The 18,432-nt window shown below is 33.2% G+C and overlaps 2 protein-coding genes across 2 annotated transcripts; both read left to right on the forward strand.

Annotated features, from left to right (window-relative positions):
• The first annotated feature begins 228 nt into the window (after positions 1-228).
• LOC145138022 (uncharacterized) lies at positions 229-3,715 on the forward strand. The gene is made up of 5 exons (XM_079072164.1): positions 229-1,003; positions 1,090-1,637; positions 1,963-2,052; positions 2,667-3,248; positions 3,339-3,715. The coding sequence occupies exons 1-5, from the start codon at positions 922-924 to the stop codon at positions 3,456-3,458; spliced, it is 1,422 nt and encodes a 473-aa protein (XP_078928290.1). The 5' UTR covers positions 229-921; the 3' UTR covers positions 3,459-3,715.
• A 5,635-nt stretch (positions 3,716-9,350) lies between these two features.
• Positions 9,351-12,307, forward strand: LOC145138046 (protein-protein interaction regulator family protein). The gene is made up of 10 exons (XM_079072189.1): positions 9,351-9,529; positions 9,611-9,724; positions 9,804-9,869; positions 9,961-10,116; positions 10,219-10,332; positions 10,416-10,487; positions 10,590-10,673; positions 11,020-11,120; positions 11,408-11,492; positions 11,799-12,307. Exons 1-10 carry the CDS (start codon positions 9,452-9,454, stop codon positions 12,165-12,167), a joined length of 1,239 nt encoding a protein of 412 aa, XP_078928315.1. The 5' UTR covers positions 9,351-9,451; the 3' UTR covers positions 12,168-12,307.
• The last annotated feature ends 6,125 nt before the right edge of the window (positions 12,308-18,432 follow it).

Here is an 18,432-nt window from a genome sequence, read left to right on the forward strand (position 1 = left end):
AAAATAAAAATATGTTCAGCTTTTATACATACCACATATATCAATATATTCATAGTTGTTTTTATCAAATTTAAGTTACATATGATATACACAAAAAATCCTTTTTTAGTAGATAGATAATCTTTTCAAAGTTTGTTTAAAAGTAGGCATGATAATTGCTAGAAATAAGGGTTAAGAACTTGTAACAAATTTATTTTTTTAAAAATTTTCATCATCACAAAAACAAACCCCACCCCCCACACCAAAGAGACCCCCACCAAAAACTTCCGCAATCCTTTTCTTCTTCTCCTTCCCCTCTCCCCCTTCTCTCACACAGTAACATAAATCTCTTCTTCCCCCACACGGCGTAATCACAGCGGTCTTTCTTTCTGCACACTCAATTCTCTTCGTTTACAACCGTTTCAAAGTTTCTTTCTTGTGATTCAAAAACCAAATTTCCATATAATACAATCGTAGAACTGAAACATCCGAAAAAACAGAGGCCGAATTAGGGTTTTTTTGGGTTTTCGTTTAATCCAACTTAGTCTAATCTTAATTTCGTGGGGGTAATTCAAGAATTTGGAATACCCATTTCTTGTTTATTCACGTTTGTTTCATTACTATATATTAAACGAACAAACCCTAGGTTTATATTTTCTTTTGCGTGTTGTGATGTTTTAAGCTCTAGGGTTTGATTATGTAATGGGATTGAAGTATCATTCATTCATAGGCGTTCTAAATTGCGTTTCTTTGATGGTATAAGACTGGTTTGTTTTCTCTGAAGGTGGTGATTCAACTTAGTTATAAGATGAGGGTCTTCTAAGTTTTGTTCAATCTCGAAAAATGGCGTCTTTCTAGTTCTTTTCTTCGATAGTGATGGTGTTGTACTTCGATGTCCATTTGGTCTTTTTTATTCTCTTCTTATGATGTTCAGTACTAATAATGGAAAAAACTGAGCCAACATTCGTACCCGAATGGTTAAAGAACAATGGAAGCTTAAGCACATCGTCTTCGTTGCATTCTGGTATGTTTTCTCCCACAATGTCGATGTTATTTTTCATGTTTTCTTAAGTTAATTTACTCATCGATAGACTTTTTAATGTGTTGTAGATGATCAACGTGTATCAAAATCTCTGAGAAATAACGATTTAGGTCGCACATCTGTTTCTGATCGAACAACTTCTTCATATTTTAGGCGTTCTTACAGTAATTTTGGGAGAAATCATCGTGATCGTGATTGGGACAAAGATTATTCTGATCCATTGGCTAATATTCTGCCAAGTAGATTTGAGAAAGATGGATTAAGACGTTCACATTCCAGTCTTTCTGCTAAGAAAAATGAGTCATGGCCTAGGAAAGTTGTAGGTGAAAGAAATGGTCATAATAATGGGAAGGTGTTATTTGAGAGAGACTTTCCATATCTTGGGGTGGAAGAAAAACAAGCTGATTCTGAGATTGGGAGAGTGCCTTCTCCGGGGTTGACCACTGCCATTCAGAGCTTACCGGTTGGTAATGTGGCGGTGATTGGCGGTGATGGGTGGACCTCCGCCTTGGCTGAGGTGCCTGTGATGGTTCAACCTACTCCGGTGGTGGCTACTAGCCGGAATATGGCTGAGACTTTGGCGCAAGGTCCTCCTCGAGCTCATACTGCTCCTCAGGTACCGTGTTTGACATGACATGACAGAATAGGTTATACTAGGTTATACTGTGTTTGACATGACATGACAGGATAAGTTATACTGTGTTTGAAAACACATGACATGACAGGATAAGTTATACTGTGTTTGAAAACACATGACATGACAGAATAGGTTATATTGTGTTTGACATGACATGACATAATATGTTGTATTGATTTGAATGGGACAAAAATTGTAAATTTTTTGTCTTGGAACTATGTTTGGTATGTGGAAAAGACATGAATGCCCTTTTCATCTTCATTACTTGGTCACATGTTTATATTTAGTTGTTTGTTGTATGTAGTTATCTGTTGGAACTCAAAGACTTGAAGAGCTTGCAGTCAAGCAATCAAGGCAATTGATTCCCGTGACTCCTTCCATGCCTAAAACCTTGGTAAGTGTTATTTTCCTTTCTTGTTGGTTTTTAAAATTATTGTTACCTTTTATATTGCTTATGTTGCCACTATTTATGGCCCATTCTTTTAGCATTGTAACATTATTTTTTTTTTTGGTAAAAGGTTAAGACTTTAGGGGAAAGGGCTTTTTTTTTCCTAACTTTCTATTTTAAGTTGTTCTTTCTGCATTAACTTACAAAGAAACACCTATATATAGTTTACCATATTAAGTTGTGTTATCATTAAGCCCATTAAGTAAAAAAGAAACAATGTCATGTTACATTTGAGTTTTGACAATGACATGGCTTATCCAAATAATAATAATAATACATCTCAATTTGGGTGATTCAAGCCTTTAAAGCATAATAGTCAAACATTATACCATACATCATTATTTCTATAACATACAAGGACAAATACATGTTCATTTAGTACAACTTTTTAAAGCATATGTTCCAAATTTTATTATAGTACAACTTGTACCATAGTACCATAGAAATAAAAAACATATTTTCTTGTATGGTAGTACATGTCTTTATTTTTACAACAAAACTTGTTACATAATTAATGTAAGCATTGGATTTGATTCTAAAATCTTTGGGAACTTTTTTAGGCAATGACCTCTTCTGAAAAGTCAAAGCTAAAAGTTGGTCAAGGTCAACCCTCCCCTCGACCTTTATCTGCAAAATCTGATGTCAGCAAGGTATCACCAACTGTGGGAAAACTTCATGTCCTTAAACCATCTCGTGAAAGAAATGGTACAATTTCAAAGGAGACCTTAAGCCCAACAAGTGGTGGTAAATTACCAAATAGCCCTCTTGCTGTACCCTCGGCTGTAACATCTAATATCCCATTGAGAAACACGGGTAGTAGTTCAGTCAATCTTGAAAAGAGACCCTCCCCTCAGGCTCAGAGTCGAAATGACTTTTTTAACCTTGTGAGGAAAAAATCCATGGCAACCAACTCGGTTACAGGGTCGGGTCAGAGTCAGACCGATGGTGCACCCAAGGGTGGTGTGGGTGATACGGTTGACCGGTCAACTAGTAATGGAAAGAGCAATTTGGGCAATGATGTAATTTTGTACTCTGAGGAAGAAGAGGCAAGATTTTTGAAGTCATTGGGGTGGGAGGAAACTACTGAGGAGGGAGGTCTTACAGAAGAGGAGATTAACTCTTTTTACAGGGATGTAAGTAAGGTAAGTACAAACCTTTTTTATTATTTTTCATTTAAATAATTATATCACTTTTTGATATTTGATTTTTCATTGATGGTTTTATGTTTGTAGTATGTGAAGAAAAGAACTGCTTCAAATTTTTTCAAAGGAACACAGCCCAAGTGTTTGATGCCAGTCATACAAATGGGGAAAAATGGTGATATTTCAGCTGACTCGAAGGTGGATTCGTGAGCTTGTGGGACCCGTTTAGTTACCCGATGGAGTGAAAGGTCTTGTTTTTATTAGGGTGTCAAGATCCGGATATTACAAAATGCTTAAAAGATTAGAACTGTGTTTTTCTTCATTTTTAAAGGGTTGATGAGGGGAGTAGGTGAAAAGAAATGTGGGTTTTAGTTTGTTTTTTCTTTTATTTTTCAATTCAACATAGTAGCTTTGTTATGGTTTATTAGTCATTTTTAAGGGAAAAAAAAGCAAGAAATTTACTTGTATGCTTGTTTCTTGATTGTTTTTTCTCTTTAAATGTTTGGTTTTTAGTCAAAAGAGTATGAGTTTTAGGGTTCCTCTTGAATCATGAGTTGATTTTGCAAAAACGTCAGACTTGTCAAAATTGACCAAGTGATTTGGATGGAATGGTTTTTGAAAGTATGTTTTTATTTAATGATCTTAATCCATTTATCTAGCTTTTTAGCATGTTAGTTTAGATGACAAATTATAATCGATGTAGAGGTTTTATTTGTATTTGAGTTAAATATAACTAAAGCATTGAAGTATTTACACACAAGATACTTATCATTCGTGTATAGACTCGAATATAGTTTATCTACTTATCATTTGTGTTAGAGTCGAATATAATTATAGAATATAGTTAATCACTTAATCTACTAATCATTTGTCTTTTGGACAATATGCTAAGATACGCCACATATTCTCTTCTGGCCAACTACTAGTTGTAAACCCCTAAGACTTAGGTCGATGCCTTACTCGATAGACCATTATGTAGTTGGTTTGAATACCATATCTAACTACATCATTGTATTAGATATTCATGATATATATAATCTGAAAAATTATATCCATGTTACATGTTTTTCATAAAAAATGAGTCTTCTATAAAGAATTGAGTTGATAACATATCTTGGTTTGTGATGTTATCTCTGAGGCTTTTTGGTAACCTTTGAATGATTTAGAGTATCTAAATAAATTTAGTTTTGAATATAAACGTGTTGTTTCATAAGGTTGCCAAATAAAAGTGCTCAATAAGAAGAATTATGATTTACCTTTCTATTTAGACCTAATAATAAATACTAACAAAACATCTTAAAAAAAAAAGAAAAATTCATACCAAGGTCAAAAGCTATAAATCTAAATATCTAATATAACTCAACAACATATAATAAACCTTCAATAACCCTCGATATCTCCTTCATGTCCATAACATGCAACAAGATATGTATATGCATTTACATTAGGCATAAAGGCTTTATCCAACGATGAAGCCGATATTTAATTTGCCCGACAAGTACTCTCATGTCTCCATTTTCCCTTATAACCACTTTGTTCGGGAAAGTTTGCCTTATTCTTTGTGCAAGTGTAACTTCAATACATGTAATGACACCAATGGAGTAAACTAACAAAGTTTTTGGTTAAAAGGAGCAACACACACAAAAACAACTTTTAGAACCCCACAAATCAATTCCACTTAAATGATCTTTAAACCAACAAATCCTTTAATTTTAAATAAGAAGCAACAAATCAGAAACCCTTATGAATATTCAAAATTTAACAAAAGAGAGAGATTATTGTATGCACTTCGAAGAATCGGATTGGGTTCTTTGCTATCAATACAACAACGTGAAGCCTCCAACACTTCAAGTAGAATGAACAATATGGACGACAAATTGGGTAGTCATTTTGTGTTTTTAGCTGACACAACATGATGTATTTTTATAAAACAAGGACATGACATAACACAAGGTCATGTTTTGTTTTACTAACACGAAAACAACCCAATTAAAACACGATAAAACGATTAACACGACAAAGAATGAAAATTATAAAATAAAACAAACCTTTAGTTTTTCAGTTAATAATTAATCATACAAAATACGACAAACACATGTTAATATCATGTCAATTTCGTGTCGTATTTTGAACATGAACACAAAAAGACACGATGTCGGGTTTTTTTATGTTTGATACAGACACGGCATGTTCCAAATACATGACTTCCTTTCGATGTATTTTATGCTAAATATTACAAAATTAACGTAAACACGGATCAACATCAGAAGCAACATTCGTTCCTTTTGACACCCAAAAATAGTATCTTAGACAATATATCCAAACATACGATACCATAAAAGCGTCTAACAAGGAATTACTAACAAGGAGGTCTTGGGTTCTGTGTCAAACAAATACTAACGAGCCGTTCTAAAAAAAATATTCTACAAACATAAATTTTGGAATCCTAATACTCAAAATATTAAACACTAAGACTATAAAAAGTAAAAGTGGTTTACAACATTCCTACTTAAAAAGTGTATCATCTTAGCGTCAGTTTCATTATATTCTTACTAATACTTACTCTATTTAGGAAATACCATCACTACACATAATTAAATATTTTTATTTTTAATTTTTTAAATACTCAAATTCAATAAAAATACAAGATTTTTAAAAGATTACTAAAAATGAAATAAAAATTATACTAAAAAAACTTAAAAAAAAACATAAAATTAAAAATAATATTACGCTTAAATTAAAAATTACATTAAAACCTAAAATTTATAAATCCTTATACTTGTCTTTCATCTTGTGTTGGAGCTTGTTGAAAAGTTCGAATTGATCGAGTGGAAGATCCGGATGAGGCGGCGTGTTTATCGTTTTCAAGTCGTTGATTACGATTTTGTACTCTAATTTTTTATTTTTTTTTAAGAAACTCAAGATGATCATCAAGTTTTTTTGAACGCATTTGAATGAAATTTGGTTTCGGTTCAACGTCTTTTTTTTTCCTTTGTCTTTTCTTGATGAAGATGTGACATGTTTCATCTTGTCCCTTCCATTAGGCGTCGAAGGGTGATCTCTTCCGATGCGTCGTTATCATCATCATCATCTTCATTGAGGTCAATTCCAAAACCCGCTTCCGGTTCCGAAGTTCTTGCTCGTTTGGTGGAACTGGTGGATTGTCTTTGCGAGTGACTAATCACGCTTGGAACAAGGACCCATTTTGGATCGGCTAGCATAACATGCCAAGTTTTTGATGAGCAAGTGGTTTACCACCATTGATGGTTTTGTATTCTTGAAAAGCGGTGCTTAAAGGTTGAAATCATTACACCCTTGATCATTTGTCCCTTCGTTGCCTTCTTGATGATTGTGGTTGTGTTTCCAACACCATTTCGACATCGTCGTGAGGATATTGGGGTTGAGAAGGTTGAGTTTGAAGTTGTTGAAATTATGATTGTTGGAATTGTTGAAATTGGTTTGGTGTTTGGAAAATGTTTGGTTGTTAGAAGTAGTTTTGTTGGTATGGTTGTTGGAAAATGGGTGATTGTGGAATTGGTGAGTTTGTTGGGAGAATTATATTCATGAAACCTCTCGGTGATGATTCAAAATTTGGATATTAGCGAGGTGTTGTGTTGAGTGTGAATGTGTCGATGTGTGAAGTGGGTGTGTGTGGGGTGTTTGGATTTTGACCCATTTTTAGGATTATAGTATAGAGAGAAAGAAATGAAAGTATGGTGTGTTATAGTGTGGAAGTTTTATTGGTATTTATACATTTAATTTAGAAGGTTTTTTTTTTAAAAAAATTGTTTCAAACGGTCAAATTTGACGGTCACAATCTCTCTCATTTGTATTGCATCGTAGCAACAACCATGATTATTCATACTTACGCTGCATGGGGGTGGTAATCGAAAGAAAGTCACGTGTGACTTCTTGTGCCAACTCATCATACGTGTAACACCTAAAATTTCAAGGTAAAAATTTCATTATTAATATAATCAAAACACTCGTTTATCTTTTACTCAAACATTTAGAAGTATTTTATAATAAAACAGTTATATGAGTACAATTCCCAAATCACAAAGTTGCGGAAAAACATGGATGTATGCGCTGCGATCAAGTCGGGCCCCTCGCATTCGAATCGGAAGTACCTGAAACCATAAACAATAAAATGTAAGCGCAAAGCTTAGTGAGTTCCCCAAAATACCTCATATCATACATACAATAGAGAATGCTATATGCCGGCTATAGTCTTGTCATTATGCCATGAGTCATATCATGATCTTTCCTTGCCAAGCTGGGGGCCAGTACCCTGGGTCTTACAGACAAGTGCCAATAGCCACCTCCTGGTCTTCCATGCAAACATCACAAAGACAACAAACATATAATCTACAACTAACAATCTACTTAACTGCCAGGGTCCGAACCTTGGTCTTGCATACAAATTTGCTAGGAGCCACCTCCGAGTCTTACATATAATACCAAGGGTCACCCCTTGGTCTTCTTATAATAAATAAGCCAATGAGCCGACATTGGTGCCTTCGACCCATAGTATAATGAGGAGACTCACTTTAGACAGCTGAAACCCATAGATAAATCTTTGACTGTAGATCCGCTAAAATCCCTGCGCTATTATTCACAAAATAACATCTAATCAATAATTGGATCCCGACTCACACTAAGAGTCTAAATTAGGGTAAAAGACCATTTTACCCTTTTCCGAACTTGGCCCAAGGCCAAGGCCCAAATCAATTGTCCAAAAGCCCAAAATCTAAAATAATCACCCAAAGCCCAAATATGGCCCAATTTTCCAAATTGGGCCTTCACCCAAGAAAGTCCAATAAAATCTCAACAGCCTAATAATAGAATTCAAATGGCCCAACAAGGCCCAAGACAACCAAAGACCAACATGGCCCAAAACCGAGAGCCCAAACGACCGAAGCCCACTTTGCTGAGTACGCGGGGCGTACTCAGCTTGTACGCTCAACGTACTCCATTAACTTGGCTAACTTCCCATTTTAGCTCTTAATCGATTAATACTTCAAGCCAAACCCATATCTGACTTCCTTAAGGTGGTTTATCACGTAAAATTACCAACTTTATGTGCATGCATGACTTAATGGGGCTTTAGAGCTCAAAAGAGTTTAATAAATGACTTAACACATGTGTGAGACCAATACCACCACAAAGTTTGCACCTTTATGCTCAAGAAGCCCTTAATGTGTCCAGATCTACAAGGATAAGCTCAAAAAATGACCTTAACTCACAATCACCAACCAAATGGACCAAAATGACCATAAACAAGCTAAAGAGTAGAACTATGAAATGAGATGCCAAGCTTTGAACTTTATACCTCAAAAGCCACGAAATGAAGGTGCTAAAGCTGGATCTCAAGGCCCTCCTCCAAAGAATGAGTCTTCAAGCTTCTTCTTCTACCACCTCAAGATGCACAACACCCACCAAAAATTTCTCAAGAGCTCAAAAGCAACACACAAAGGCTAAGGAGCGAATTAGGGTTTTCAAGGGTATGAAGGTTAGTTAAACAAGACAAAAAGAGGCTATCTTATGGTTTATATAGGGTATAAGCCCCTAAAGTGGGGTTTCTAATCTGCTCACGTACGCTAAGCATACTCCACGTATGCCGAACGTAGCTATGCGACCAACGCATGGGTACGCCCATCGTACTCCAACTTATCCGAAGTTGACAATTTTGCCCCATAGGGACCAAATCTACAAAACCTTCCACCCGTAAGGGTCTAAACTAAAAAAGCACAATGAACCAATGTTACAATACGCGTAGCAAAATAGCGGCAGTTTAGCCTAATATAAAGTTACTTACGAAAATCAAAAAGTTAATTCTAATCGTCTCAAACTCCAAAAATGTTATTCTACAAAAAACTACTCGATCGATTAAATAAATTAGATCTAAATATCTTCAAAGATTTTATTTAATAGGAATCTTACGGTAGGTTTTTCAAAACAAAAGGTTGATTTATTATTATTATTATTATTTTGGTTTGGATAAAATTTTCGGTTTTTTGCAACGCTACAAAAGTTTTGGGGTACAAAACTTAATTAATGTTTTGTTGGGGGTGAAAAATACAATTTGGGTGAACATATTCTGAATAAACGCATCCAACGAAAATAGGGGTTTTGCGAAGAGGTACAGCTCCGCTGAAACAAGGGTTTCTTGGAGGAAGAAGATCACAGAGAGACGTCCACAGATGGGAACCACCCAAGTCGAGAAGACTGAACAAGAGCTTCGAAAGGAGATCGAAGAACTCCACCGTCAACAATGGGAGGTATGTATAAAGATCCTAGGCGAGTTTGTTAATTTCTTTATGTATGCACACCATATGTTTGATAGATTGCTCCGTGTAAAGATTACAGAGCGGCTTCGTGATCCTAGAGGTATCCGCCGTGGAGGTATGACTGCTTCTGGTCCACGTAATTTCGCCGCCGGTGGTCCAGCTCGTCAGCGTGGTTTTGTTAGACCTGTAATCATCTCATCCATTTCACACTCTATCAATCGTCTACTGCTTGTTTGCTTATCTATTAACTGTTTATTTCGTATAGGCGGATAGGAACGATTCAGAAGATCAACCCGCCCCAAAGAGGCGACTTTCTTCCACTGTTGTGAAGGTACGCGAAACGTAAAACACGAATATCTAGTCGTTAATAGTTTTGATTTCTACTTTCTAATTTTTATGTGAAACTCTTCTGGATTGTGAAGATTGAAGAAGGGGAGATCATTGAGGATGCTGTGGATGCTTCAAAGGGTGACGATAGCAACAAAGAAGCAACTCCATGGGGAGGTAATGCTGAGAACCAGAACAATAGGAAGACATCAAACTGGGCTAGGAGGGATGGCACTAATAGAGCATTCAAGGTTGTACATTTTGAAATATTTATTGTGGATTTAGTCATTTAGAGTCTAAGTGACAATTGTTTGATACTTTGATGTATGCTTATTCTGTTCTGATTTGATTAGGATTCTGAAGTTCCTCCATTTGAGAATGTTCCTAGAGTGTTACCAAAAGATGAGGACCCTAGCTTGGTTAATAGGAATAGAAGAATGTTGGGACAACTCCTTGGAACTTTGGAGGTAAATATTTATTGTCTTTGTCTTTCTTGAATCTTGTTTCTATCGCATGATTAAATTTATGGTTTTTACTTGTTGATTTTCAGAAATTTAGGAAAGAAGACGTGAAACTGTCTGGATCAGAGGCGTTTATGAGGAGATCTGATTCTTTGAAAAGAGTGAGTTTATTTACATATTTGTCCTTCCCGTTTCTCTCTATCTTCCCTACCTTTAGCCTCGAGGGCTGGGGACTATATTGTAATTTTGATCACTTGACATAGGCCGAGCAAAGAGCACGTGAAGAAAGTGAAAGATTAAGGCAACAAGAACGTGAGCAAATTGCAGAGAAAAGGCGAAGAGACTTGGTAGGTTCTTTTGTCTTTATGCAATAAATAGCAACATAATTCTTTTTATTTGTTTAGAATGGAATCTTACGTATATTTCTTCGTATTTAAGTAATGTATTTTGAAAAATCTACTCATTTATAACAATAATTCAATTTTCACTGCTATAAATTGGATAGAGTTTCCAAACTACAATGTCTTAATAAAGAAAGCATTGAAAGCACAATGTTATAAAGTTATAAACTTATAATAAGTAGATTTTTCAAAGTACAATGTTGTAATAAAAAGAAATGAAAATAAAATAAAATAATAAACAAAAAAAATCAAAGTATGTTGTTATTTCATGTATTTAATTCTTTTTTTACAGACTCTTAGAGCAAGAGTTGCTGCAAAGGCAGAGGAGAAGAAATTGGAACTGCTGTTTCTTCGGTGGAGTGAGCATCAAAAAAAACTTGGCAATTTTTTAAGGTTTGTATAATGTATACGATTTTAATGTTTTTTTTTGTTAAAACTCCATATAAGTTTACTAAATTAAAAAGATTCTAACTTTGGTTAATTTTTTTATTACAGGTTATTTCTAATTTTGGTCCAAAAAAAGTATCCATATTCACAATTTTATTGAGACAAAGATAAGTTTCTTCTCAAGTGGATGGCTCGAAGATTCCTGGCTGCAGAATTTCTAGGTTAAATATATAAATATTGTGTTATAAAAACAGCTCATTTTATATTTTTTTGCTGGATTTTATTTTTTTCAGGACCAAAACAGAGCCTGCTATTTATTATTCATTTGCAAAACCGCTTGATCAAGATTCAACTTTACTTGAGGAAAAGAAAGAGCAGGTGAGCTTCTTGCTATATTTTTATATTTTTGGTCCTTGAGTATAGCTGATTTTTGTAATTTTGGTCCCAAAAATAGTCATATTACTTGGAACAGGGACCAAAAATGTCACACTAACCTTTAATAAGGGACCAAAATTGAAAAAATCATTTATACTCAAGGACCAAAAATGTAATTTACTTTAGGTACTAGGATTCATACAATAATATGTGACAACTAACAAATAAAGTACAATGCTCTTATCACAGTTTCCTACAAATTTTCCTTTATTTGTATATTCTCAGATTAATTTTATGTTTCTTTGATAGGCATTTCAAGAATGGAAGGCTATGAGGAGAGAGGAATTATCTCAATACCAAAACCAAATTGTTGAAAAGTACGTTGCCAATGTGGAAAAAGAGCTTGACAGGTGGCAAAACGGGAGAAAACCAAGAAATGGAGGAAACAACAATGATACATTAAACTTACAAGAAACAATGGACAAAGAGCTTGAGACACATAGACTTGAACATGGGCCCAAGACACGTAAGATCCCAGGTGGCGATGCCAACGAGGATGAGGATGACGTGGAAGATATTAATGTTGGTGAAGATGACATGATGGATGACGTGTTGGATGTTGATGATAATGTGAAGCCTGATGCAGGCGATCCGAGCCCACCGGAAAATAAAGATTAAATATAATTATTAAGGTCGTGGAATTGATTTTGTTATTTTATTAATGTTATGAGTGTGGGCATGTGTACTTTTTTTCTTTTCTTTTTGGAGTTTTGTTGAAATTGAATGATTTGGTGGTATTTAAGGGCGCATTAAAGATATTATAGACTTGGACACAAATTATATGGTATTGTAGATGAATTCAGATTAAGAAAATATACCTAAAATATAATAATTGCATCTGTTACTTTTAAGAGAAAAAACGAAATAGTTCGTGAAAGTACTTTTTTTGTTCCATTTTGGTCTCTCATTTTTTCTTGTCTCACGTAGGTGTTTTTTTTCTTTCTGTTTTACCGGTTTGTGTTGGTTTCAACATGACGTGGCATGAATATTTTTTAAAAATTAATTATGCCGAATAAAAATAATGACATGGAATTTTACACATCATATAAGTTCGTAATACTGAGACTGTTGAAGTTCTACATGTTTCCAAACTGTTCTACAACAGTGATCAGAGAGGTAAACGAAATAGTTCATGAAACTTTGTAGATGACATCGGTTAAGGTATTATGCTTTAGGTTGTGTTTGGCGCGTGCTAGCTAATAAGCTAGCTTATTTTTTGATATTTTTTAAGTTGTCATGTTTGACAAACCAAAAAGTAGCTTATAAGTTAGTTTTTTAAAAAGCTATTTAGATTAGTTTTTTTTAAAATTTTCAAAAATAACTCTTAATTAATTATAGAAACACATTCTTTTAAATGTCCATTTAAGTCATTTTGTATTTTTCAGTTAGTTTTTCAGCTATCAGCTAGTACACCAAACATAGTCTTAGTGTTTGTAGAAGTTTGAAAATTGAAACACTAATCTTAACAATAAAAATCAATGCATGCACAATTTAAAATTCCACAAACATTGGTGTTCCTGATTCACCAATATGCACCATAATTATTTTCTTGTTTTTCTTCATGAAACAGTTAATTCTATAATCCGCAACATGTATTAATGTACTCCAAACACACCAAAATTGTAATGGTCTTAGACTCTTGAAGTACAAAGATTCTTATAGGGAGTTCATAGAGCATGTGATTGAGAACGGGGGTAGATCAACATGAAAGTCAAGTACATGATAGTCCTCAAGTCAAGTACAACATGAGGATGACACTCATGATGAATGGTATTAGATGATAATGTTTCAATCGATCTTGAACCTGAAGATGAGTTTATAGGTAATGTTGAGCACTCATACGCTTTCTTGAATGAACTTGTGATAGACATAGACTTTGAGGACAAAGTAGACAAAGTACCAAAACATTATCCTACATAAAATTGGAAGGATATGATTCCGATTGTTGGCATGAGATTTGATGATCGAAAGGAACTTAAACATATTCTTACAAACTTTCAACCGCAAATAGATATGATCTGAGGCATAAGACTAAACACATGTTAGATATAGGAGCAGAAAGCCACTCAAAAGAGTGAACTAACTTGTCTTTTTAGGTTGTTTGCTTCCTAGATGAGCATTGAGAAAAGCTTTCAAGTTAAGACACTAACTAATAAACACAATTGTTCTAAACATTTTACCTATAATGGTTACATTTTGTTGGCTTGCAAAACATTACCATAAAGAAAACTTAGAGAACCCAAAAAGATCAATTAAGGTTACGCATGACGGCAAAGGGAAGAAGTTTAACTTGAAGTGGATCCTTGCACACATGCCATTACATCCTTATCATGCCTCAACAATGATGTGGAGTTATACATTTCACCGTATTTTTGAAGGGAGATGTTTAAAAATACTTAATAAGTACAACATACGATCAATAAATGGAAGTTCAATGTGGCCTAACTTACATACCTCCATTGCCAAGGAAAAGAGACTCCTTGATAGGACCACAACCAAGAGAAGGACATATGACAGTAAGGGTTAGGGATGGGTGGAAAATTTACAATAGTAAGGTTGGGACACCAATAAAACATAACTTGTGCAAAGAGATACGTGATAAGGAAACCAATTCTAAGAGGAAGGATCCTCCAAGTAATATGTACTAAGTTTAGGGGTGTTCGTTTGGATGGATCAGTTTGATCCGATCCAATCAAGTGAATCCGAATAGATTTTGGTTTTCAAAATATTGATCTGAATAGTCTAAACTAAATTTAAATCTGATCCGATCCAACTAAATTACTATTCGGTTGGATCGGTTTTTACAATTCGGTTTTCAAGAGGCAAAACATTTTGAAATATATATAACTTGAATATTAGCAAAATCTATAAAAAAAACTATTTTTTTTTTATAAATTATAATTTATAAACAAATACTAAGAAAATATATTATAATTAATATCTCATTGACAATTTTTTTTTGATAAGAAGTAATTTTAAAGTATTATATTGGATGAAAATTTCTAATAACTAAAAATAATAATTTAGTAAATTTATAAACAGTTAAAGATACATATGAAAATAGATAATAAGTTGTTATTCGGTTTTTTTGGACTATTCGGTCCTTAGTTTATAAACCAAAACCAATCCGAAATTCAAAATAATAATTCGGTTTTGCTGAAAACCAATAAAAAAATCCGAATATCCGAACCAAATAGTCCGATCCAAATTGTCCAATTGGACAATTCGGTTTTATGCAAAGAGTGAACAACCATAACTAAGTTTAGTGTTTATTTTAAAAAAATAAAGTAAAAAAATCAACAAGTACTTATATGTTTTAGTTGCATGCATATAAACCAAGATAAAGAGGAAAAAGAAGACAACCTGGAAGTGAAAATGTTAGAAGTGGAAAAGTATAAAAAGAGTCTAATGTGATAGAAATTCAAAGGATGATGTGGTAGCCAATGCTGAAGAATTGGCTAATCTACGACTACAAGTAGTGGAAAATCCACGAGCTGATGTGGTTGATGGAAGAATTCACAAGTTCTAACTTTCAAGGACACATCCTTTTATCATCTTGCCCCAACATCTTGGAAGTTGAGGCAATTACAATGAGAAATAATTAAGTTTAAAACGATAACCAAGTTAAATCTCAATAATGTTTTGTGACGTATGTATGCTATATTTTTCAAAATTCTAACGTTTTATAATTTATGTAATGGATCTCCTATGATGTGCACAACTTTCAAACTTCTGGTTATGTTTTGGCATTTCTATTCGTATTAAAACTAATCTAGACCGAGGCTTCTCGTTGAATTTCAAGGTCCGATGCAAAAAATAAAAATGGGCTCCTAAATATAATTTTTTTTATATATAAGCATAATACTATGACAAGTCGATATGTGTTATAAGAAGGATAAAGAATAAAAACAAATGAAATATATATATATATATATATATATATATATATATATATATATATTGCAAATGTAATTATAGTTCAATACATATCGATTGAAGGCAAACGGGCAACAAGCTGCGCCGCTAGCCCTTTCTGGATAGCAAAACCAATTCTTTTGAAAACAACATTTGTGGATCTAGGAGATATGACATTAGAATGCATGACCCGTTGGACTCTATTGAAGAGCTCCACCGCCTCTGGTGCGAGAAAACCAAATGTATCGAATGCAAAAGGAACAAACACATGTTGATTTTCTATACATGCATTCTCGTGCTTTACCACTTTGCACGCAGCGACTTTCAAAGCGGCATGCCCAGCTGTGAAACCCCGCTCCCCAAACCAACGAGAGAAAAGACCCCAGTAAGATCCACGCACGCATGCTAATATATATATATATATATATATATATATATATATATATATATATATATATATATATATATATATATATATATATATATATATATAAGTTAACCCCCCTCATGACGTGAGTCCTGTGCACTCGTCCACCTCGCACACGCCTCAGAGACGCCCTGAATCTAAATATGCCAAATTAACATGTTACATTAAGATCAAATGTCATTATTACATGAACCGGTTACACAAACAAGTAAAAGTAAATTGTTACGATCACACATCCACATACAGTCCATATAACACTAATTATTTTGGACTTAATGCCTTCTAAATCTATTATCATGTTTTGAAGTTCAAGACCAGACGAAAGTCTTCGTCTGTGTACAAACATATCCTTTTCTACAACTTTTGTATGAAACAATTTCTTTCTCCAAACTGTCAATCTTATCTTTGTATGAATCCATATCCTTTTCCACAACTTCAAGCATTAAATACATTTCTTCATTTATCATTGTCTTTTCATAACATCCAACTAATGCCCATGTGGAAGTTCGGTATCAAGGCAACAAAAGTATTTGCATTCCTTCTTAGGATCCTACATAGTTCATAAAATATTAACAAAATATGAAGACTATTATAAGTTAAGAAGTTAGCTTCACCTCCCATTAGGGCGCCCAAGAGTCTTCGAGTTGGGTTATCCTTACTCCAACTAACTGAAATGTTCGATTCCTTTCCACAATCACTTTGATGTGAGGATTTTCATTGAGATTCAGTTGCGTTATCGTAGCTTCTTATGGTCGATATAACATTAGTTATATTTTAAGAATTTTTTAAAATGATCTAAGATTAATATACCATTAGTTATAATTCAAGAAAATTACAATCGATCCAAATACATGTATACCATGATTTTATTATGATTAAGTGTTTATATAAAGATGGTTAATGTCATAAATGATTATGAACCATATGAAATATTAAAAAGTTCAAATGTACCTAACTACCAAAGGTAAATAAGCAACTCAATGTTTTGCATATCAAATAGCATTAAAATAAGAGTATTTTTAAATAAAGTCCGATAGTTTTTAAGCAACGATGTTTAGTACAAAAAAGCAAATAAAATGTTCTTTAAGTAAACATAACACGACTATTTTCTAAGAGAAAAGCTATGGAAAATATTATAAAAAAGACATCATCTTAAACAGAAAGACAATTTCGGAAAAAACAACTTAATTTTGAAATTTCAAAATATTAACATGTGTAGTACATTACATCTAAAATATAATATATTTTAAAAAATCCTTATTTTTAAAGATCGTAGTAATATTAACTACGGATGTTTGTATGATGTTTTGCATCTTTTTTTTTTAATAATTATATTTTCCATCCTATAGTTTATAAAATGTCACTTTTAACTCTTCAACTTTGAATTTTTTTAAAATGTTACTTTTACCTTATGCTTTATAAAATGTCATTTTTATCTCTCAACTTTGAACATTTTAAAATATATCTTTCACGTCTTCGTTTTCTAAATATTTGTGTTTACCCCGTAGTATATATAATCTGATTTTCTTACAGTTACCACTCTCAACTTTGTAAAATGTCATTGTGACCCTCTCGACTTTGAACTTAATAAATTTTGTTAACTTAAAAAAAGATATTACATGCTTACTTTTTTTATGTATGTGTCGGTATAAATTCTAGGTGGTTACCCTTTCAACGTAAATTTAGAATTTTGGATCGTTAATTTTTTTTTAAAACTGACTTTTTTATATACGTATCGGTATGAATTGAAGTTTGTCTACATTTCGACGTAATTTTGTGTACTCTTCCTATGTATAAGTCGGATCACATATAATACGTTTTAAATAATTTAAATTTCCATTCATTAACTTAAAATTTTTTTATTCAACTGTTAAAAAAATTAAAAAATCTTAATTACTTATTTCTATGTATATGTCGGTATAAATTCGAGTTTCTTTATGTTACCAGATAAATTTTATCTATGTTTACGTGTTTACTTTTATGTACATTTCATACGTATGAGTTGGGTCACATACAATTCATTTTCATTGACGGTGGAGTTATTATACTATATACTAACTGAAGTGTCGACACACTTCTTTTTGTCCACTTTAGTCCTGACGTTTTGCTTGTTGTCATTTTTGTTCCTTGCTTTTGTGACGTAATATATGTGGCAAAATTTAGTTATATGTGTCCACACCTTCGTGTATGTGGCGCCATTTTGTTTGCTCATTTTGTTTTTTCTCTGATTTTAGGATTTCTTTTGTAAACTTGTTCTATGTAACTTTTCGTATAATTGTTACATGTTTGATAAATACTACGTATGTATTTTATAGATGCAACTCATCATTCGTCAAATATATCGCTGCCACCGCAACACGCGTTCGTTATATTGAACTTGTATATTTATCTACCAAAAAATTTCACCGTACTTAACTTAACTTGTATGATTGCAATCATTGAAATTCAACTTATAATATTTTTGAAAAAATAATACTCATGATATGTTTGTTTTTAATTAATAAGGTTAGTAAATTCAAATTTTTATTTTGAAAAGCAAAG

The sequence above is a fragment of the Lactuca virosa genome, chromosome 9, assembly GCF_052849685.1.
Source record: "Lactuca virosa cultivar CGN04683 chromosome 9, Lactuca_virosa_CGN04683_v6, whole genome shotgun sequence".
Taxonomy (NCBI): Eukaryota; Viridiplantae; Streptophyta; class Magnoliopsida; order Asterales; family Asteraceae; genus Lactuca; species Lactuca virosa.

Coding starts and splice junctions, on each gene's coding strand:
- LOC145138022 (XM_079072164.1), top strand. CDS start 922: ATGGAAAAAACTGAGCCAACATTCGTACCCGAATGGTTAAAGAACAAT. Junction 1,638..1,962: donor GAGCTCATACTGCTCCTCAG/GTACCGTGTTTG, acceptor TGTTGTATGTAG/TTATCTGTTGGAACTCAAAG. Junction 2,053..2,666: donor CTTCCATGCCTAAAACCTTG/GTAAGTGTTATT, acceptor GAACTTTTTTAG/GCAATGACCTCTTCTGAAAA.
- LOC145138046 (XM_079072189.1), top strand. CDS start 9,452: ATGGGAACCACCCAAGTCGAGAAGACTGAACAAGAGCTTCGAAAGGAG. Junction 10,117..10,218: donor GCACTAATAGAGCATTCAAG/GTTGTACATTTT, acceptor TGATTTGATTAG/GATTCTGAAGTTCCTCCATT. Junction 10,674..11,019: donor AGAAAAGGCGAAGAGACTTG/GTAGGTTCTTTT, acceptor CTTTTTTTACAG/ACTCTTAGAGCAAGAGTTGC.